This window comes from Acomys russatus, chromosome 24, assembly GCF_903995435.1.
Source record: "Acomys russatus chromosome 24, mAcoRus1.1, whole genome shotgun sequence".
NCBI classification, from domain to species: Eukaryota; Metazoa; Chordata; class Mammalia; order Rodentia; family Muridae; genus Acomys; species Acomys russatus.
The window spans coordinates 40,402,424-40,425,111 of NC_067160.1; the positions used below are offsets into that span (position 1 = coordinate 40,402,424).

The window sequence follows — 22,688 nt, forward strand, 5'->3', positions numbered from 1 at the left end:
ACTGCATTTTGAAGATCGTCTTCTCCTTGCCAGTCTCTCCTTTGTCTACAGAGAACCTCTTTTCCTTCTTACAGAACTTGGTTTGTGAAAGTGTAGTCCCCCAGTGCAATAGCACTTTCTCCTAAAAAGCTATTCATGAAGATTCCCAGGCCCCGTGTTAGTCTTCCTAAATCAGAATCTATAATTTTCAAATCAAATCCTGCAGGTGGCTTACTTTATAGCACCTTACTTTAAACATGCTCGTGGCAGAAGTTCTGGCCACGGGAGCAACAGCACAGGTAGCCTTCTGGCTCCTGCCTAGCATCTCTGACAAGCTTTCTATTCATAACCAGCTCCACCCTGCTCCTCTCTACTCTAGTCCTTCGAAGCCTGTTTGCTGCTTCTCCTGAGTTAGGCACAGGGCACTACAGCTGAGCCAACAGAGGGCACTCTTCCAGCCAATTAGTCATCACCATTAAGTCCATCTGATGGACCCTGGGCTGAGAGGTGAGCTCTTTGGATAGGATGCAGGATGGCGGCCCTCAGCACTTGTGGTCATTAAGGTTCCTGTGGTGCCTTTTGTGAAAGGAGAGATTGTTAACCTCCGTGTCCTGGCTGACTTCCAATCTGTGTAATTGCATACAGCCTACCTAAGTCAGCTCTGTAGTTTCAATTAGGTAAAGCGTTGTTCGCCTCTTGTATCAAACTGCTGTGCTGTGTGGCTGCGGACTGCTAATTAGCTTGTGTTTTTCAGGTGGCTGCATGATGAAGAGAACGCCCCCCTCTGGTCATCTCCTTCGCACTCAGCTTTTTCCAGTGCACTATACAAGTGCATGCGTCTTTTCTTCTGGACTACTGGTTCCTGGGTTAGAGTGCATTGGGATCAGAAATTACTGGACATAATGATGACTGCATTAGTTACTTTTGGCAGCCATCTGCTCAAAGTTTGTCTTAAGGATGAGAGTTTCTATGCAAAAATAAATAAGTAAGTAAATAAATAAAGGAATATGATAAAGGGTGGAGAAAAATAGGCCTTTCTATTGATAGCTATAGGGAGAAGGGCAGATGAAGGGTAAATTCCCTTCAAGATTTGGAGCAAGATCCTGTGATTGCCAGGGACCTATGAATTGCTTTAGGGGCGTGGCATGCAGGAGTTGCCTATTTTCCTTATGATGGCAGGGGAGGATGAAGTTAGAGAGAACAGAGTGTGTACTTCATTTCTTCTTTCTCCTAGTTAAAAAGATTTAGCAAGGTATATGCAAAGCACCAGTAAAATGCCTCACTATCTGTGGGGACAGTTGACCCTAATCAGAAAGGTAAGAGGGTGGGATCCCTCTTTGAGGGCTGAAGGATCAGCATTAGGGAAATCCAACTCTGCAGCGGCAGCAGGGGATGTAAATGGAAGAAGAGATGAACTGGGAGCCAGGAGGGCAGGCGTGTGTTCTCCTCACACTTATGTAAGGCATCCCTTTGCATGCCTTTTCACTATGTAAACAAATGGACTGTAATTGGATGCCCAAGAATAGAGTCAACAGGGTTTAAAGTGTCATTTAGGCAGTTCCTTTAATATTATTATATCTCCACATCGATGGGAATCAAATGACAACCAACGAACGTAATAAACAAATGAAGGGACAAAACTGATAAAGAGACGTCATGATAAGGTGGTGTGGACTAGCAACTCATGAAGAATAGTGCAAGAAAAGGTGTCAGTTTGGGCCAGTCTAGCAGCATGCTTTGACTCTCTCCACAGAGGTTCTGTCCTGCCTCAGTGTTTCCCCCTGTTTTGGTGACAGTAGGAAAGAAGGAAAAGAGCAGTGGCTTACTCAGGGTGGTGGACAGACCAACTGAGTGCTTGTTAAAGATCGACTAGGTTGCAAACTGCAGTCAGAAGAGGAGAAAAGTGCAGTTGTAATCCAATACCGGAGAAAGTGATTCTGGGAGGAACATGCCCAGATGTGGGCAGGCAGGTCAGTAGCACAGATGACCTTACTTCCCAAACACTTACTGCTTCCCTGGTAAAGCTGTTTCCAGCTCAGCACCAAGCACACCTGCTTACCAAACGCACATCATACCAAATACGTGTTTGCTTCATGAACAAGTGGGCAGATGAATAACGCAGGCAACAGTGCTTTGACCTGGAAGAGTGTTCCTATAGTGAAGGACAAAGGAAAGGATTTGAAGGTATTGGTGACACAAGGGAGAAAGATGCTGAAAAGAAAGGAATGTTGGGAAAACAGCTCAGCTATAAAGAGTGTAAGCAGGCTTAGGAACGGAGATGAAATAACCATAGATGAGACCCCAGAATCTCTGCAAAGCTTCTGAGTTACACTTTTGAATTTCCTCTGCACATATTAGCAAAGGGGTCTGGGTGAAAATTATAGACCCCCAAATACTGTTGAGTTGAAGAGAAAATAGTTTAAAGATTTTATTTTATTTCTTTTTGGAGCTGGGAATAGAACCGAGATTCTTGCAATCTAGTGAGTCATGTCCCCCAACCCCCAAATTCCAATCTAAAATTGGACTTCACTGTCATACAGAGGATTCCAAAGCTGTTTTCCCAGCGGCCTGACCCAGGCCTTTGTCCCCAGAGGCTCTCATTCAGGTTAAACCCGAGAGGTCTTAGCTGTAAAGTGCTTCAAAGTCAAGTATGGGTCCAGCCTGCTGCTGGCCACGGGCCAGCTCTTATTTATGGCTGAGATTTCCTCCTGCCCCGTGCTACACTCCAGTCAGTTTCCAACCCAGACTTTACAGCCCCGAGGTCTGAAATCTCATACAGATTCTGCCCCCCCTTTTTTTTTTGCATGAAGGAAAAAAAAAAAATAAACGACATGGAAATTTGCAGCTACCCTTTCTTCACTATTCCTGGATGTCACCCTGCAGCTCTAATTTCTGCTTTCTCCTTTGCATTCTGGGTACTGCTGCCGGACTTGTCAGCACCTTGTCACTGCTTCCTGTTGCGTGGGCTACCATTGGACTCCGTGTTCCTCACAATTATCCACAAACCCCACAAATCCCTCACAATTAAAAATATATATTAAACAGGTATATATTAACAGAAAAGGAAGCTCCTTTCAAAAAAACTTTAGTTTCCCAAAGTGGGGGCTGTTTGTAAGACCCTTCCTGCCCCCTGTGAATGGTCATGTTGTTTTGCATGTTCTAGTCCTGAGATATTCTTTTGTTCTTGCTGTAACATGAAGCAAGAATGTGTGGGAGCCAGTATGATTTAATGAAGTAATAGACAAATGTCAAGAAGACTTTCATGTTTTGTGTACAGACCATAATAAATTACTTGGAGGGAATGTTTTGTTGTTGTTGTTGGTTTTCTTTCTTTCTTTCTTTTCTAGAAAAGCAGTTTACAGTGGGCTTCACTGATAAGAAGCGGCTAAGAAATATTTTAAAAGTAGCCCATTTTATTTTGGGATTCAATGGCTGAAGATTTCGTTCAAATTCAAAAGTCAGAAGCCAGCAGAAAACATGGGCAGGGGGAAAGCAGAGAGGTACTGGAGTTGTCCTGGGATTCTTATGGACAAAGGGGAGAGAAACAAATTCAGTGAGAAGTGAAAATGAGTGAACTAGTTTCTCAGAATTAAAGGTGAACCAAGAGAAATTGGCAGCTGCCTGGACTTGCCAGCCAGGGAGGCCATGGTGTCAGATACACGTGACAGATCCCGAGACAAGGCAACACTCTCCAAACAGCTCTCTGGAAGGGCTTGCCAGGAAGCCAGATGCCACTTCTGGAAGACAGTCTTCCATGGTTGGGCATCTGGGTTCAGTGCTTTCCATTTACAGAGGAGAAAGGTGGTGGCAAGTGGCAGCTCTGTCACTGCCCTTCCAGAAAGTGCTGTTTGGAAGTGTGAGAAACACATGCAGAGGCATCGGTGGGTTTTGACACTTGAAGGATGCAGCACCCCTCTGCTTCCGGGATAGAAAGCAACATATTAAGAGAAAGAGGGAGGAAGAGCAGGGAGATTATCACACGGTTCTGCTAAGGCTCCTGTAACCATCGGGGGCTTCTCATTGCTTAGGGTACATTAGGGGATTTTGAGTGACTGGGATGATGTGTGGTGTGTAATTAGGGGGACTGACTAAAGGACAGTGCCTCTCCAGGCTGCTTCTCCAGAACACTCTTATGTGTTGCCTTCTTCCCAGGAACTAGAGTTGGGTATTGGTGTTGGCAGGAGAGTGCAGTGTGTTCCGGTAGACTGGAAATCAGGTGACTTGAGGTCTGGGTGATTTTTTTCCCCCTTTCCACTCTGAAGTTTGCTGTCTCTGACCCACAGAGCAGATGAATAACATTTCCTTATCCACAAAAGGACACAGTGAGCTCTGCAATCAGATGTCTTCATTCTTGCATTCAGCCTTTGCTTTTATTTTTTATTTTTTTTTGTCTCCTCTAAATCCTTTGTTTCCTCGGTATTTTCCATTTCCTCTGGCTCTTACACTCTTTGCACTCCCTCTTCCATGGAGTTCCCTGAGCCCGAGTGGAGGGGTTTGATGGAGATACCCCCTTTAGGGCTGAGTGTTCCAAGGTCTCCCACTCATGAGAGGACTTTTTATCAATTGCAGCTCTGTCATGTCAACCCCAACTTCCCTATCATGTGTTTGAATTCCAAAATATTTCATGCTATCTTCAAATATTAAATATCAGGTGAGGAAAGAAAGAGGGAAAGAGGAATGAAGAGAGAGAGAGAGAGAGAGAGAGAGAGAGAGAGAGAGAGAGAGAGAGAGAGAGAGAAGAAATAACCACTTGCAAATGAAAATTTACTTTTCTCTGTGAGTCTCACTGGGGAAACAAACCACTCTCCAGAGTAGGCCCCGTGCCCAGCAAGAGACACAAAATTCTTTGTTTCATGAGGTTAAGTCAAGGAAGTGTTCCCCCCCCCCCAACACACACCTTATCAGTCTTTTGTGTATATGTTGTGGCCTCCAGTTTGGGATTCTTAAGGAATTCCACCGTGTGCAAACGTGTGTGTCTCTGTATCTATATGTGTTTCTTGTACTTTTTCTTTGGCTATTTTTCCTGTTTCATAATTTTTTCATATTTAAATTCGTTTGGTTTTATTTTATTATTATTCCTTAGATTCCTGTTTATTTTCTAACAGAGCCAGGGAGGGCATAGATCTTGAGGAGACAAGGGACAAGGTAGGGAGGCACTGGGAGGAATACTAGAAGGAGAAACCAGAATCAGAATATATTGTATACAAAATCTATTTTCAATAAAAGGAAAAAGTTCTCTCACCTATTACTAATTACAGACAATAATTTAAAAAACAAAACCACACAAGTAATGGTGACTTGATCCCAATGAAGCAGTATTAGAATTGCTCTGAGAGGGTCACAGTGGTCCTAACGTTGCTGCAGCCCGTTAGCCCCACTCACTCTTACTATGTGGCTGGCATGTTAATATTGTCTTCTCTGTGGTCAGAAGAGGGCTGCTCTTTGTTGTGACAGAGAGAGTAGAGATCAGATAAGGACAGGTACACAAAAAGGACAACTTGCCTTAAAGCAGGATATTTCTTAGTCCTAGTCTGAACATGTCAGGTCTCTAACATTCCAACCCAAAGAAGCTGATCTCACCCAGGTCCACCTACTGACTTCTAGGTGACTGCCACCTTTAAGTAAGTCAGGACATTCCACTGATTCCACAAAATTGTTGAGTATTGGCCAGGCTTGGAACGCTGTATCAGTCTCTGCCAACAGCCCTATTAAGGACTCAGTGGCCTACGTTCATTCCCCCTGTGGCCAACGTGCTAGTGGCAGAAGGGGTCAAGTCAATTTTTGTTTTCATTTTCTATTCTCTCCAATATTTTCAAGAGCCCAAGCTACAGAATATCCTCACCCTCCTTGCTCAATGCTCCATTTATTCACCGGCATTTTTGTAAATGCTGGGTGAAAGATAGGAACAGTAGTTGCTCACGGCTAGAAATTGGCCCAATGGTCTATTATCATGAGAACTTCCTGTTTCATTATTTACTCATTTTAAGCTTTTGTGCACATGTGCTGTAGGTTGAGCATTTTCTAGGCCTCTTCTGAGAAATTAGTAGGCTTAACCACAAAATATAATATCTCTGCCTCTGCTACAATTTTCTTTCTGTAAGTAGGCTTGACATTCTCCAAGTGCATTGCTCCCTGTGACTGCCAACGTTTGAGGCTCCAAGGATGCTGTTTTCAGCTTGTTGCTTGGGGTTGTTTGTGGTCTGATGCCATTACCTTCACCAAAGTGATGGCTCCCAAACTTACATAAAGATAATATTGTTTCTACTCTACTACATTCCGCTAGTGGAATATAAATGGTGACCAAATCATACTACGTTGTAGTTTTGGGCCCTTCTGTGATTTGACTTGGCCCCTTTCCCTCATATGTGAGCTACAGGTATTGCCTCTTAGCTGGTTCAAAGCCTGGGAACCCTATTGGAACCCTCTTCCTACCTCCTCATGCACTTGGAGAGCAAGTGCTACATGGGGTGTGCTTCCTCCGTGGCACCTGTGGCTGGCCTGCTCCCTTCTCTTACCTGTATCCTGTCTTAGATGCCTAACTCCTCTTATATCTTAGACTTGTGTCCTGTCTCACTTCTCTGTTTATCCTTTCCTGTGCAATCCTTAGGCTTTACCTCTGTACTGTGGCCCTCCCACAATGGTCCTGAGATGCCAACTCCTTTACAATGCTAGGGCTTTCTCAAAATTTTATCTTCTCTACAATATTCTGAATTCATATTCTTCTATTTCTAGTTACAATTAGTAACTATTTATCTTGAAGGACATTTCCCCCTGTCACACTATAGTTCTCCATGCCCTCCTACACAGTACAACTTACCATTTGGGTTCACAAGTTCTGTATTGGAGGAGTCAAATAACTGCCAATGAAAAGTGTTTAAAAAATTTTTTTTTACATTTGCACTGAACATGCACAGAATACCCTTCTTGCCATTATTTCTTGAATGGTGGCAAATAGCAACAGTTATTTTCATATCATTCCATTACATTAGGTGCTATTAGTAATCCAGAGATTATTTAAATTCATATGTAGAAAGATACCATAGGTTATATACAGATGCTATCCCATTTTATACAAGAAACTTGCCCGATCTTTAGCTTTTATATGTTGTCTACCAAATGTGCACATGTAAAGATAGCCTGTGTTGTATACCCTGAAGGTGCCCTTTGGGCTCTCTGAACCTTGAACTCAGTGACCAAACACTTTTCTGCAACAAATTCACTAGTAGGTACATCTTGTTCAACTTGTGACTATTTAATTGTTGCCTTTGTAGAATGAAAGAATTTCTAGGAAATATATAAATAACAGGTGTGTGTTTCAAATAACGTACTGATGAAAACAGGAAGCAGGCTAGATCTGGTCTAAGATTGACAGTTTGTTAATCCACTATTTCCTGTAGGCCCTAGAAGCTAACAGACACCCGTTTAAGGCATTATAAAGGAAGTAGACAGATGACAGGATTTTTGCAACTAATGAACAAATATGTAATACTTTATTTAAAATATTTCAAACACAGATAAAAGGAACATTAAAGGCATTATTTATCATCTCAATGTTATATGCTTATAGGGCCTGAGATTGGGACTATAATATTTTTTCTACTCCAAGTTCCAAATTCCCAGTTCTTTCAATCAAGACAAGGGCAAGAATCTTGGTGAAGAATGTGGCTAAAAATTTCTACTTCTCAGAGGCAAATATCCCCATGGGGGTGATGCTTGATCGATCAACAACAGAAGACAGCAATAAATGGGGCAGTAACCATTGTAACTTTACTGTTTTCTACTCTTTATTCAAACGCAAAATCTAAGGAGCAACAGTAATCTTTTCACTTCCACCCTGAAGGTTTGCCTTCCTAAGCCTTCTCCTAGGATAAGGGTACAACATGGGCAGAATCATCGCACCTTGATCCCTGGTTCACAATCTTATAAATTCTGTGCCAAGATATTTCCCAGGTAGATGACATTTTAATAATCTCTATGGGGAGTTGGAAACTTGCTTCACCTCACAACCTGAATAATTAATTTTAACCACAGGCCAGATTCTCCCAAGGGAGTCTCCTGGAGGAGCTTGAGGCCCACTGGAAGTGCATTAGGGAGTTTTTCCAAGTGACGAGTAATGTTCACACACACACACAGGCAAAGAAGCCATTGTGCTTTGAGCTTATTCTAAACCACTTGCTACCTTTGTCCCTGAAGAAAAGAGAAAAGAAACAGAGCAAGGGAGGGAGAAATGGATGGAGGGAGGGAGGGAGGGAGGGAGGGAGGAAAGGAGAGAGGGAAAGAGATAGAATAACAATTTGTACATGTTCGTCATTTTCCAGTAAAAATATCCATAGCCTGCAAATCTTTGGATATCAGGTGTTGTGGTTGGGTGGGAGACCAAAGTGTACAGAAAAAGAGTATAATGGCAGAAGACGGCACTGAGAAAACAAAGCTTGCTCCAAAGCACAGCAGATCCGAGCAGCCTGAGGCCTGGGTGGGCAGAAGTGAGCCCCACCAGTGACACTCCTGAGGACCAGTGGGAGGACAGAAGGAGGCCTCCTGGGTGTTGAAGTTCATGTTTAACAATATCTGACCCCCACTGCATATCAGAAATGCCCACGGTGCCATTCTAAAGCCAGGGTGGATGCACCGTTTCCTCACCACGGTTTCCGCACACAACCCTTCTATTTCTAGGTCATCATCATTTAAGTTGCCTCAGACGTGCTTTTGCAGAATATTTTATTTAATATCCATGAAGACCACAGAGGCTTTAAATATCAGTTTGCTCTCATAAAGTAGCCACAGCTCAACAGTTTCTCCTTTTAACACGGCATTCAACTGGCATGCTTCCATGAGATCTGCCTGTTCACTCATAACATTTTTCTTTTTTTCACCTTGGAATTCTATGAACAGCTGGGCAATTTTCTTAGAGTCAATGCAAAAGGGAAGATTTTTAAAAACTCTCCTTTTAATCTATTTTATAATGTGCAAATCTCTTCTAAGAAAGCTTATTCGCAGCTAAAAGTCACCAGCAAATATATTTTTATAAAGATATTTTCAGGCATCCTTGAATCTCACTATTGTTTGTTTGCTTGGCTGGCTGGCTGGCTGGAGGTTGAACCCAAGGCCTTATATATGAACCTCCAGTTCTTCAAACTACGGTTAAGGGCCACCCATTTCTGAGAGATTTTTACTTTCCTGAATAATATGTAATAAGTGGGAATTAAGTGTTCTTTTGTGGCCAGTCCCCCCGTCCCCCCAAAGTTTGAGATTGTGTTTGATTTGCTAAGTGCAAGCCACAAAGTCAATCTGGCTAACTCAGAGGCCTGTTTTCTTTGTTCCCTTAAGATTTGGTCCAATTCATGCCAGGATTGAAATCTACTGAAATTTAACTGCAACTACTAATAGGGCTTCATGAATTTATTTTCTCCTATCTCTGCCAGATGTCTCTCCTACACAAAGACTACCTTGTAACTATGTGCTGCAAACACATTAGTGACTCTCTGCTTCTTACTTACCTCCTGTAATTGGCCACACCTTGAGCTACTAACTAGTAAACAGAGCACTCTTCTACCCGTAGCCCCAATTAGCTTCATCTTTAGTCAACTGTGACATATTTTACAGAGATAGCACTTGGTTTTTACATGGTGATTCAGAAGGTGTCACAGGACCTTTCTGGTCCAAGCACTATAATGTTAATTCATGAAAATGGCCATTAATAAATGTTTCAAATAATAGTATCCTCAGACAACTGTTCATCCTGAAGTTTCGGTCTCCAGCTCTGATCGTAGGAACTGGCTGCAATCTTAAGATCTTTAGATGAAACATCCACAGACTTTTTGCTTCTCTCATTTCTGTATCCTAGAAGTATGCAGTTCTCCATAGGGAAAGTCTAAAGTTGTAACGTTGCATAATTGTGAAAACTTTCTGATATTGGTTAGGAACCCTTTCCTCTATTTTGTGAGAGCAGACAAAGAAAGAGCATAGGCCTTGACTCTGACTTCAACAAGAATGAGGACTTTGGACGCTGAGGCTATTTAGCCTGTTCAGTCTGTAAGTAGTATCATGCGTAGTATAGTCACATCCTTGTAAAGGTTCTGGATTTTACGGTAAGACCTCTCTCCACCTTCTAGTCCAGCTGTGCCAAAGCAAATGCTCCCAGTTGGTAGCTTCTCTGCTTTGAGGGTAGTATTTAACTCACAGTTCTGGAAACTATAGTTTTTCTGTTGAGTATAGAGTATGGAGATCAAGTGGAATTTGTCAAATTATTATGCTCCCTCCCTCTCACAAACCAAACTTCAACACACACACACACACACACACACACACACACACACACACACACACACACACACATTATGTAATAAAACTACACACAAGTATTGATGGTATAGTCTCTGAAGAACTACCAATTGTACCAAGAAAAAGGAAAGCAGTCTAATGATTCTTTCAAACATGAATATATTAAAATTCTAGTTAAATAATCTTTCTACTTAGTCCTCTCAAGCCTTGATGACATGCCACAATTAGCTGTTTATCAAAAACTTAGAAAAACATGCTTAACAAGATATACCCATGTACACACATTTATGCATAATTAATCCCTGTTTATAAATCGGTACTGGATGGAATCTGGCCATACTACCCAAGAAAGGTTGGTGGCTGATAAATAACATGCTTTCCCCCCTTACCCATAACAATAAATCTCAAAATGTGAATGCTTTGAGGTAACACAATAATCTGATCTAAAAATCTTAATTTAAAATATCTATTTCAAGCTTTAGTGAGCTAAACAGAAGATCTAACTAAGTTAGAAAATCCATTTAGATATCAGAGTTATGCTTATATAGGAACTGCATGCCTGGGCATAGAGAATCCTGATCTTCAGACAGCTCCTGACTACATAGATTCGGCGTTTCTGAGGGAAGTTTGCCAATTCTTAGTTTCTTTACTTTATTATTTTTTTTTTAAATTTCTATGGTTGACCTTATTCTTATTTTCCTTTCAGTTGAAAAAAAGAGAAATAATTGTGATTAAGTAATAGACGTTTTTTAAGAACTCTAAGATTGAGTATAGCTTAGTTCCAAATTATGCAATTTTTGATTTGTCTTTTGACTTTGTCCACTTAGAATTACTAAGAGCTCTAGTTTTTAACTACAACTAGAAAATCTCTTTCATGTTGGGTAAAAATCTTGAGAGGAAAATAATAACATACTGGCAATGTTTAGTTCTTGTGCCAGACATTTTATGTATATTCTATCATTTAATTGTCATAGCCACAGGATATGGTATATTATTTAATATAGCTATAGACGTCTGAGGCCATAACTAAAACAATCTACAGACCAAGGATTTGGCTCTAAGGCCCCATTTTCTATTATTCATTTAAGAGCCAAGATCTCCCATTGTTTCCTGTATTCTAACACTAAAGGATGCTCAGAACTTCGAGAGAACATCGAATACAATGCTATAGGTTATTACATGTTCTCTAAGGCAGGGACTACTATAGCAAGCTATGACCTCACCAGCCTTGATGCATTATCATTAGAGTGGTGAGATGGGTCTGTTCAATGAAGTGGAAGGCAGCACATGGTTTGTAAACAGTTGCAGAATAATGTGTGCAGGGCTACGTGCTACAGCAGCAGAAACAACATGCAGACATATGTTTGCATGCACTTAGGAACAGGACTGGAAGGATGCATAAAATAATGTTAGTTACTTCTGCTCAGCAAGCTAGGGATGACTGGGAGGCAAGTTTCACTTTTTTAAATGTATATTCATCGCTGCTGATTACTTATGTATTTTGTGTGCTGTTGCATGTATTACATTCACAATTAAAAATAATTGAATGGATTAGTTGAATAGTTTTCAGAAATCATTCATCCTAAATAGTGACTCAGGTGATTAAGCAACTTTAATCTCACACGGCACAACTGCAGTTTTGGTTCACTGTTCTGTGAGCAGTGCACTGACGCTATGCATGTTGAGTGAGAGCTCAGATGTCACCACATGTATCATACTGTGCCTTATTAAAGGTGTCAACAGAAGGCAATAACTGCTATTTCAGATGCAACATGGCCAAAATAGGGCTTTCAAACCTGTTTTTACTGTTCTTCCACCAGGTTTGCCCATCTGTGTATGTGACACTATCATTTCTCAACTTGCCTAAGCAGAAACCCAAAGTGGCACCTATGGTTTCTCCTTCCTTTCCACATCATACCACAAACAACAGCACACCCAACCTGACCCACTTATAAGATTTCTTGACTCATTTCTCTCTAAAGAGATGGTTCTCAACCTTCCGAGTGCTGCAATCCTTTAACGCTGTTCTTTATGTTGTGATGACCCCCAACTATAAAATTATTTTCATTGCTACTAGCAACTATAATTTGGCTGCTGTTATGAATTGTAATCAAACTATCTATGCTTTCCAATGGCCTTAGTTGACCCCTGTGAAGGGGTCATTTGACCTCCCAAAGGGGTCACTGCATCCCAAAGATTGGGAACCACCCCCCTAAAGTCTTCTTCAAGTTGTCTAGATGACTAGAGATTGTAGCTCATGGCATTCGTGCTTTCACATTTGTAGTCTATTCTCCATTCAGCAGAGCAGTTGTATATTCCTTTAGTTTAACCTCTTTAGTGTCTCCTCCTTGTATTTAGCATGGAATCTAGGTTCTTCTCACCCCACAAGAACCTATGTAATAAGGCTTCAGTTCCTAAGCTCACACTCCTTGCTCAGTCAATACTTCCCCGTCTACTTTCTGCTTTTCATGGGTCCCAAGATCATTTGGGCCTGTGGCTCCCTCTGTTTGCTAATTTCCCTCTCTAGCTGACTGCATGAACAGCGCCTTCTCAAAGTGGAATTCAGAGAATGTAAGCCCCAGGCATTGGATTTGGTACGTGGTGGGGCTGTAGTTCAATGCCCATCTGAATCAGTTCATGTGTATTCCATAATATTGGATAGCAATGTCAAAAGGTCCATTATGAGCCCTGAGGATGGTTCTAAAAGTCACTCAGTAAACATTTTCATGTTAAGAAAGAAGCCAGGAGAAACAAAAGCTGTCAGAAGTTCTCTTTTTGGTTTCTTCTTCCTATATTGAGTAGGCTTTCAGGTTCTGCAGGAAAATTGAGGTTATTTAGGGGTAAATAATTGGGGAACCTTTGTCTTATAGACAGAAAGTTAGATGTTCTTCATTTCAGCAACAACTACGATACAACATACTCAAAAACTTGCATAACTTACTTGGTCAGATGTCCAAAGAGGATTTTTATGGTGTCATGATTTGGTGCAGGGAGACTTCTTACCAGAGACTTTATAGTTTCAGTCCTTACATTGCTGTCTTGCTTTTCTGAAACAAAATCGAAAAGAGAAATTAGAAAAGACAGAATTTCCATAGGCACATGAAAGGGTTTCTGAGGAGACTTTGTGCTATGACACAGCAACTAACATCAGTTAATTCTCAACGCGCTTGTAGAGATCTTCTTTGTTTTGACTCTAAATTAGACTATATTCACACCAAAAAACAGTAACAATGTGCTTTTGGTGCAATCTTTCTGTTGAGATTAGGTAGTGAACTGTTTTCTTATATTTCTATTTGCAAGGTATTGGGTGAATAATGCCTCCCAAGATTTGCATGTCTTCTAATCCTGGGCAAGAGTCCTTGAGGTGTGATCAAGTTAGGGACTGCCTAGGGTGACCTTGCTAGATGCTCTGGTGGGCTGTGTGTACAGGCAGCGAGGGGCATGAGAGTTAGAGAAGAAGTGATATGACACTGAGAACAGAGAAAGGCTATCTGATGTAGGAGAAGCCGTGTCATGAGAGCATCCCAAGACTGAAAAACACAAGGTCAAGGAGCCTGTGGGAGAAAACAGACCTGCCAACATCTGAAGTCATGTTTAGTGGTGCTGATGGCGGACCTCTAACCTTCAAGATTGTGAGACAGCAAGTCCACGTTCTCTGATACCACTTGTTGGACATACAGCATGATTTAATTATACACATGCTGCAATTATTGTACATATTCCAGTGTTGTTTGGATTTTTGTGGCAACTATTTATACAGAAGCAAGAATATATTTTAAATAATTTCTATGCTTTTTACCCTCATCAATTTTGCTTTTGCCAATAAAATAAGAGCATTAAAAATCACTCAAAAGTCGGGAAGCATAATACTAGTTACCTCACACGTTTTAACTGTTCCAAACTGTGTACCCCATAGATTGCTTTCCTCATGCTCTTCCTGTCAGAGAGATGGGGGTGCATGGAAAATGAATTCAGCCCCTTTGAACAAGTGTATGTTAGGCAGGGCCTTCCTACTGTATCGGGGTACGTATCTCATTCCCTCAGCACCGCCTTCACACTGAATCTGGTGTCTCCCCTGCCAGTATGTTCTCGGTAACTTCCAACAAGTGTGTCCTCAGAATTTTAAAGAACTCTTTTCTTAACTCTTGAAATATGGGAAAGTAGTACACATAGTGTCCATTTTCTTCTTTCTTAGCATGGTAGTAGCACCACGAACAGGAAGGTAAACATGTTCAGTCAAGGGGTCTCTCTCCCAAACTCCTCTGCAGCTGGCGTGGCCATGTGACCAAGTCTGGCCAATGAGAGCCACAGTTATGTGGAAGCCTTGAAAAAGGCCGTGTACTGACTTCACCGTGTGGTCTTTTAATCTTTCCCTTTCTGCTTCTTAGAATGCGGGTAGAAGAAGGCAGCTCTGTGAGGGAGCTTGACAAGTGGAAGAAGGAAGGGTTCTGTGGAGCGGTGAGACCTGGGTTTCTTTCATAGGAAAATAATCCCTTGCATACTAAAGTCTTTGCAGATGAGTCACTGATACTGAGGCCAAAGAGGCCTATTACGGTGTCCTTAAAAAAAAAAAAAAAAAAAAAAAAAGTATGTCCTTCCAAAAGCCTAATACACAGTCTCTTGTTAACAGATACATGGACTTTATATAGCCGGCTGGGAAAGAGTCAGTTTAGAAATTGGCAGTTTTCTTACTGAATGTTGCAAAAGAAGCATTTTATAAGGCATTATAAGAGAATGTGCTGCTGAAGACAGTATTTGGATGCAGTCTTTCTAGTAGACCTGGCTTGGAAGCTCTACTTTTCCCTCTAAAAACCACAAAGGTCTATAAATAATGCCTCCCACAGTCAAAGCTTTCAAAATTATAATTCTTCTTAGAAGAGTTCCAACGGAATATGGTTTGGACCACTGCACATACGGGAAACAAAGGGAGAAGAAAGAAAGAAAGAAAAAAAAAAAGCAGTTGCCACATCTCTTGTTAGAGTGACCCTTCTGTCATATAATGCTCGTAGAATACAGGTGCGTCACAGAAGCCCTTATGACTATGAAATCACACACAATACAGTCAAGAAAGATGGCCGGAAAGTTGGTCTAGGTACCTAGACAAAGCTGGCTAGGCTTCTAGATGCCTTGGAGCTAAAATTGAATGGTCACTTGCACACTCCTCAAGGCAGAACCACTGTACAAATGCCTTGCCAAACTGTGATGCATTTTCCTCTGATGCAAAATGACTTCTATACTGGTAAATAATGGGTTAAGTGAACAAGAAATAAATTAGTGAGTGAAAGATGTGGATGTGGGTCAGAATGACTGGTTCTTCCTTTAAATTCTGTAATAGATTCTTAGTAGCTGTGCTGGCTGGTTTTGTGTCAACCTGACATAAGGTAGAGTCATCAGAGAAGACAGACCCTTACTTGTGAAAGTGCCTGCATAAGATTGGCTATAGGCAAGCTTGTAGAAAACTTTTAAGTTTATGTTTGATGGGGGAGGGCCCAGCTCATTGTGGTTATGCCATCCCTGGGCTTGTGGTCCTGAGTTCTATAAGACAGCAGACTGAGCAAGGCATGAGGAGCAAGCCAGTAAGCAGAATCCCTCTGAGTCCTCTGCATCAGCTCCTGTCTCCAGGTTCCTGCCCTCTGTGAGTTCTTGCTTGGACTTCCTTTGAGGATGAACTGTGATGTTGACGTGTAAGCCAAATAACCCCTTTCCTCCCCAGTTTGCTTTGGTTATTGCGTTCCATCACAGCAATAGTAACTCTAACTAGGTCATTAGCTATGAGGCCATTACACATTTCTTATTCTTTCTGACTAGCATCTTAAAGAGTAGTTAAAAAAAAAAGGGAGCAGTTTTATAGAATAAGCTGTAGTATTCTACACACTTTGCCCAAAGGCTAGTGAAATTAAGCACTCTATAAATGGTTACCTTTTTACACAAGACATTTTTGAGACCATTTGTGGGTTTAGTTCACCACTTAGAACACATACCAACTATCTGCTTGTAGTAACCATTAAAAAGGTACTTTTTAAAGTGTGTGTGTGTGTGTGTGTGTGTGTGTGTGTGTGTGTGTCAGTGTCAGGAATATATACACATGTGAATGTGGGTACTTGTAGAGTCCACCACAGGGTATCAAGTTCCCTGGAGTGGAAGTATAGGCAGTTTTGAGCTGTCTGATATGGTGCTGGGAGGTGAACTCAGATCCTATGCAGGACTGTTAACTGCAGAGTCATTGCTCCATTCTAGTTACTAACTGTCGAACAATGGCTCTCTTAGCTAGGCACTAGGTAACACTAAATACTTTTGTGCTGGTCTAAGGAGTTGATCTGATATGTGAGTAGTTTTATGTAGGAAATCTTGTAAACTATATGGTGGTTTCTTTGTATATGATACATTTTACATTAAAAATATTTTATTAGGTTTCCTTCTTTTTCTACTTACTTGAGGAATCAGACAGTTGGATGTTTACATAGATATTTGTGGCTAAGTTATGCCAAGGGAAAGAAACAAAGTGGACTAAAGAAGACTGAAATATGAATGAGGAGCAACTACTTTTCCTCAGAACACACTCTGAGCAAATCTTTTTCAAGGGTTATAAGAAAGCAATGTTTTCCCAATTAAATCAACACCATATAGCCCTTTCATGGCATGTAAGTAACATAAACATGTCTAGGCTGGGAAGCGTCTAAAGACACAGTTGGGTACATTAAAATCAATCTGGCATGTGCTGTCATGTCAGGATCTGGGATCACTGTCCAGAAGCCTGGAGTAGTCCCGGAGCTAAGACTCACACACAGCTTCCTAAGAGCACATAAGCAGTCTTCTGCTGATTTGTCAAGCACAGCAATAAAAGGAGTCTCTGTTATTGCTCTCTTAACATGTTGTTTCTGTTAATTGTGAAGTACTCAAAATCTGAGAAGACTATGGTGACACTGACTTTTCGCTGACATTAACGCTGACTGGAGAAAGTAAAGGAACATTCCTTACATAGAGAGTTGAAGGCCCCTAGGCTGGACACTAAAGAGTACGGATTCTTTTTGGAAATAACAAGCTGCATTTTTCTCCTTTGTCTGCACTCAGTTCTACTTTCCTTCTGGCATCACTGATTTTTAGATCTACTCTATGTTTTCAATCGTCATTATTTAGTCCCTCATTTCCAACTAGTCCTTCCGGTCTCTAAACGGGAGACCTTCAGCTGCACACACAACATTTCTGCATTCATTTGGACCATTCAACGCTGATTCGAAAATAATTTTTTTTTTTGGTCAAGTCCTGAGTTGCTATCCCCCATCTTCTTAAGCTCCAGCAAACTAGAGTTGTAAATCACCTTCTTCAAATACAATTCCATGCTACTTGGAAAAGTAATATCTGTTTTATGACGTGAAACAGACTTTAATGTTATGATAAGAATGTGGCTTTACATTCACCCTATTAGTGGTTCTTGGGGCACATTTTTTTTTTCATAATATGGTTTATGAAAGTTAGATGTGCATTTCTATGCATGAAATGTCACTACTTAAACACATTTACAACCAAGTTCTTTATAGGTAAGAGATAAGGCAAAGTTATACGATGACGGAAAGAGTTTGGCACAGTGCAGAACCATGGGCTGGATGACCTCCAGTCTCTTTTCTGGTCTTATCATCTGTGGTTTTATTTTTCTTAACTTATTTATAGATGCATATTAAATCACATTTCAAAATATATTCTGTTAGGTTATTCCGGTCCATGGACAGAAAAGGCTCGATTCTACCAGTATATAATACATAGAAGTCTTATTTATCTGACTGCCTATAATTCGTTTAAACGATAGCTGTATGGACGCGTGTTTAAGGAGGCCACTGTGCACAGCTGCTCTTCTGACGTGTACTTTGTAATGCTAACGCATCTTGTGTGGGAGCAAGGTGGCCTCTCTAGGTCAGCCTGTGCATAGAGTTAAATGAGCTTCTAGTTTCAGTTGAGTTATGCTTTTGTGCTGTGGTCACTTCGCCCGGGTTGAGAGGCCGTCCTGGTTTATAGAAATGAGCATCATTGGGTAGCATCTCTTCTGCTTCAGACCATCCTACCTGTGGGGCAAAGCATTTACAATATGCTTTCCAATGGCAAAGTTTAGTGGAGGAAGAGAAATTACCCAAGCTAGAACAATTCCTTGTTTGACACTTAAAGGTAACAGATCTTTCCTTTAGAAAGAGATGCCTCAGGGGGAGGGGCGCATCTCACATACTTCCGATTAATGCTGTAAATGAAAGAAGTGGTTTGTCCCTGAGAAGACCGAAGAAGCTTAGAATGCCTTCCCTGCTTTACGGTGATGGGCAAATTGCTTAAGCTTGAAGCTTCTTAGTATTCACTTTAATACATAACAAAAATGTAGAGATCACAGGACTTGTATCGAACTGAGTGTTTTAGTGCAGTCACATGTCTTAAGTGCTCACAGTTATCTTCTCTTGGACAAATGTCTTTAGATTGTTATTTAAAGTTTGACTCAAGGTTGCTTACCAACCAATATTGTTTCTAAAATTATACTAAGCCACACATTTTACCCTGGTGATTTATTTTTATTTTTTTCCTTATATGTTACCTTTGGTATGTTCTTAAAAACAGAAACAAGTCACAGAATAGGATAGATCTGTGATCACATAACAGGTCATGGTAGAGATTATACAAGCAGAAGCGCCACTGTATCAGGAACAAGGCGTCATCAGGGCCCTGAAATTGATCTGTGGTTGACAACTTTCACCTTTGTGAGATTTTGTACTTCTTACAGAACCCTCTAGAATCCAGAGAAGCGAGGTCTTACAGCTAATTAAAAGGAAGACACATTCTCAATGTCTGCGGACACCTGGCAGGTTTAGCTTGAAGTACCAATAAGCTGGGTTGAGTGCAGCACCTTTGGGTCTATCCGAATGATAGAAGTAGGTCTGTTTCCTTCTTTAGTGGGGAGCTCCTGGATCTCTATGCGCTCATCCGATATCCACAAATCGCACAGACATCCTTGTTACTGTTTCACCTGGGAAATGCCAGTGTTTTGCTCATTTTTAAAATTTAAACAATGGCAACAACTCTCCAAAGCCAGTCAGTATTAATAGGAAGAATACTCTAGCCAAAAGCCCATGGGTTTCTTAAATGGGAAAAACTGCTCACTGGCTGCTTCAGTTCCATTTCTAGAGGCTGTTTCTGGTCCAGCTGCAGGTGGAAGTAGTCATTTAGTTTTCATAACCCAACCTTGCCGCGTAGCTGCAGACATTGCGAACACACCTTTCTCACAGGGTCAGTGGGTGTTTCGGGGTGCACAGAGTATCAAGAAGTGTATGTCAGCATGCTATTAGAACCGCTAATGAGCCTCTTAACAGAAACTTCTTATCTGCTTCTTTACTCTTCTCTTCAGTAGTCAAGAGCCCGAAATTGTTAAGTAAATTTATCATTTAAATAATTTATAGTGAGTTAAACATATATGCATACATACAAATGAAGAGAGCAATACTTTGGAGGGTGAATGTGCAGTCCATGGCTAAAGAAATCTACTCTGTGTCTTTGTCAATTTTTGACCCAGAGAACCAACAAAACACAAAATATATCCTAACAGATGTTTATATGTGAGGCACATTACAATACAGGTGCCAATGAAGTTTATATTTTTTCTTCTTACTCAAGGGATTATCCAAGACATTTGTTGAATTAAAAAAGCTTCTGACATGTTAATTTGCTTGGCCAAAACAGAAAAATCAAAATAAATCAGAATTTCACAAATCAATGAGATTAAATTTCTTTTAGTTTATTTTGGAAGGTCTTTAGGATTATCATGATTAACTACTTTATGTATCCTTAAATACATTCAGGGAAAGTAAAAATATTGTCTTTTCTTTTTTCTGTAATTGTATTTGTTTTTCTGGGACTTCTGGGGTACTGACCTTACATGGGGAGGAAGTTTAGGAAATGCTGACATTTAAAACTGTAAGTAACTTTTAAAGAGAGCTATTACTTGGGAGCAAGCAATTTTAGTATGATTATATATTTTTAAAACTCAGCAACCTAAAACTGGTGTGTGTGTGTGTGTGTGTGTGTATGTGTGTGTGTCTGTGTGTGTCTGTGTGTGTCTGTGTGAAGGCCAGAAGACAATATCTGGTATCATTCTTAGGGTGCTGGTCCCCTTTATGAGACAGGGTCTCTCCTTGATCTGGAGCTTGCTAGTGAGGTGAGGCTAAACTGGTTAGTGAACCCCAGATCTGCACCAGTGTCTACCTCCTCATCACTGCTTTGAAGTGTGCACCAGCACGCGTGGCTTTTCATCCTATGTGCTGAGCATTGGACTCAGGCCCTTGTGCTTTACTAAGATGGATCTTAAACCAAACTTGCTCTCCTCGTTTTACAGTGATGCCTCTGTTTATCTGGACCGAGAGGGAGGTGCTGTCTGACACTCACTCAGCAGGTTTTTACAGGCAGAGCAGAATTTTCCTCTCCTTTCTAGAGTTTTGTCTTTGAAGTAATTTAGGAGTATCATGGTGGCCAAGCATATTTCTGTAACTTACAAATGACACTAATTCATTCTTAGGTGATAATCTGTGCTGAGAAAAAAACAAAAAACAAAAAACAAAACAAAACAAAAAAAAACAGTTCACTAGTTTATTTCTTTGAAATTCAGTTCTGTGAAAAATTTCTTTAAATTATGTTTATTTATGTATATCTGGATTTATGAGTATTTTTAAAAAGTCTTAGCATTGTGAGGCATTTGAAGTGTTTCTCATGGTAAACCAGTAATACATTGCAAATACTTAAGTAGTTGTTTATATTAATTCTTCTCTGAACACTTTCATAGGAGTAGAAATGCCACTTTTCAACGTTTGAGTTTCTTAGGCAAGTTTTTTTTTTTACTTTCTAGTTCTTTTTATTGGGAGACAGATTAAATTTACAGGATTTAAAAATCTCACATGACAATAGGGTCTATCTAACAGTTACAGAAAATGTAATGCAAGAAATACCTTCTTCTGCTTTGAGTTTAAAGATGATGTTTAGAAAAGGCATATTACCTAGTATACTTGTGCTAAACAAAAGGCCCACAAAGATGAGGGAACGCTTGGTAAGGTAGCTCTTTTTTTTTTTCTGTCGGTTTATTTGACACTGACACACAGCAACCCTCAGAGCAGGGGACCATTCTGAATTACACAAACAGCAAACTCCTTTAAGAAATGGGTTATATAATCATTTTATGATTCAGCTTCCTCCTCCCCGCCAAATTGGACAACTGCAAAAAGAGGAACAACAGGCAACACGTGGTAGCTTTAGTCAGCATTTCTGAGCTGAGAATGATAAACACTTCTGTCTGGCCCCAGCATTTATCAGGGCTGAGATATTATTACCACATAGAGTCACAGCGTGGTTACTGTTATCATCGGAAAAAAGAGCCGGCTAATCTTAATGGTTTGTAAAGCCGTTACCTGCACGGGTCTGACATTTATCATGGTCATTTTACCACATGGGTCCTACATAGCAAAGGTCTTTTATCTGGAAGGGACATCACTATGAATTATTATTTGCAGCTAGGTAGAAAATTGTATGTTGTAGATACCTTTTCTCATTATAAATCACAGAGTCACATCCCACCATTTCACCCAGAAAGCTGCTGAGCCCAGATTTTTTTGCTCTAGCTTGCTTTTCTTTCTTCCCTTTTCCTCTCTATAGCGTCTCAAAAACATGAACCCTCCCTCCTTTTATCAGAATCTTAGACATAATTTTTATGGCAACATTTGTATGGTAACAGTACATATAGTTGCCATTAATCCCTATAGGAATTTCTGTACCATTCTGTAAGAGGATGGCACAGGTATTTTAGGTGTGTAGTTTAATGTCACAGGTTATAAATTGTCAGCTTATTTTAGATTCGCCTTCTCTCTTGGACTTAGCCAGACCATCCTCTGTTCTTGCCCTTATCAATAGAATGCTCACTAGTAGAGAAAACAAAAGTTCATATGCTCTATTTGAAATAAAGTATTTATGACATTTCTTGCCCCAAATCTTTTGCTTGAATATGGTTTCTCAGCCAGGTCGGGTGGCACCTGTGGATAATCCTAGTCCTCGGGAGGCAGAGGCAAGCAGATCTCTGTGAGTTCGAGGCCAACCTTGTCTACACAGCAAGTACAGGACAGCCAATGCTACACAAAGCAAACCTGTCTCAAAAAAAAAAACTGAAACAAACAAACAAACAAACAAACAAACAAATACATTCACACATAGACAAAGAAAACAGGGTTCTCACATGAAATAAAACAGTTTCTTGCTGTTAGACTGGAACTTTGAAAGATTCTGTCTGGCTTAGTAAGTTAGAATGCAGTTAAAGATTCTTCTAAACATTTTGTTCAAAAAGATGCTTAGATTTCATCTCAAACTACCAATGTCCTAATGAAATGCATGGACACAGAATGTGGAAGAAATTAGACATAAAA

General features: G+C 40.6%; 1 protein-coding gene across 1 annotated transcript in view; it reads right to left on the bottom strand.

Annotated features, from left to right (window-relative positions):
• Arhgap15 (Rho GTPase activating protein 15) overlaps positions 1-22,688 on the bottom strand; it is a 594,474-nt gene that overhangs the window by 46,645 nt on the left and 525,141 nt on the right. Inside the window, exon 13 of the mRNA XM_051166277.1 lies at positions 13,202-13,307. Within this exon, the coding sequence (XP_051022234.1) occupies positions 13,202-13,307 (106 nt within the window). The remainder of the gene's footprint in view (positions 1-13,201; positions 13,308-22,688) is intronic.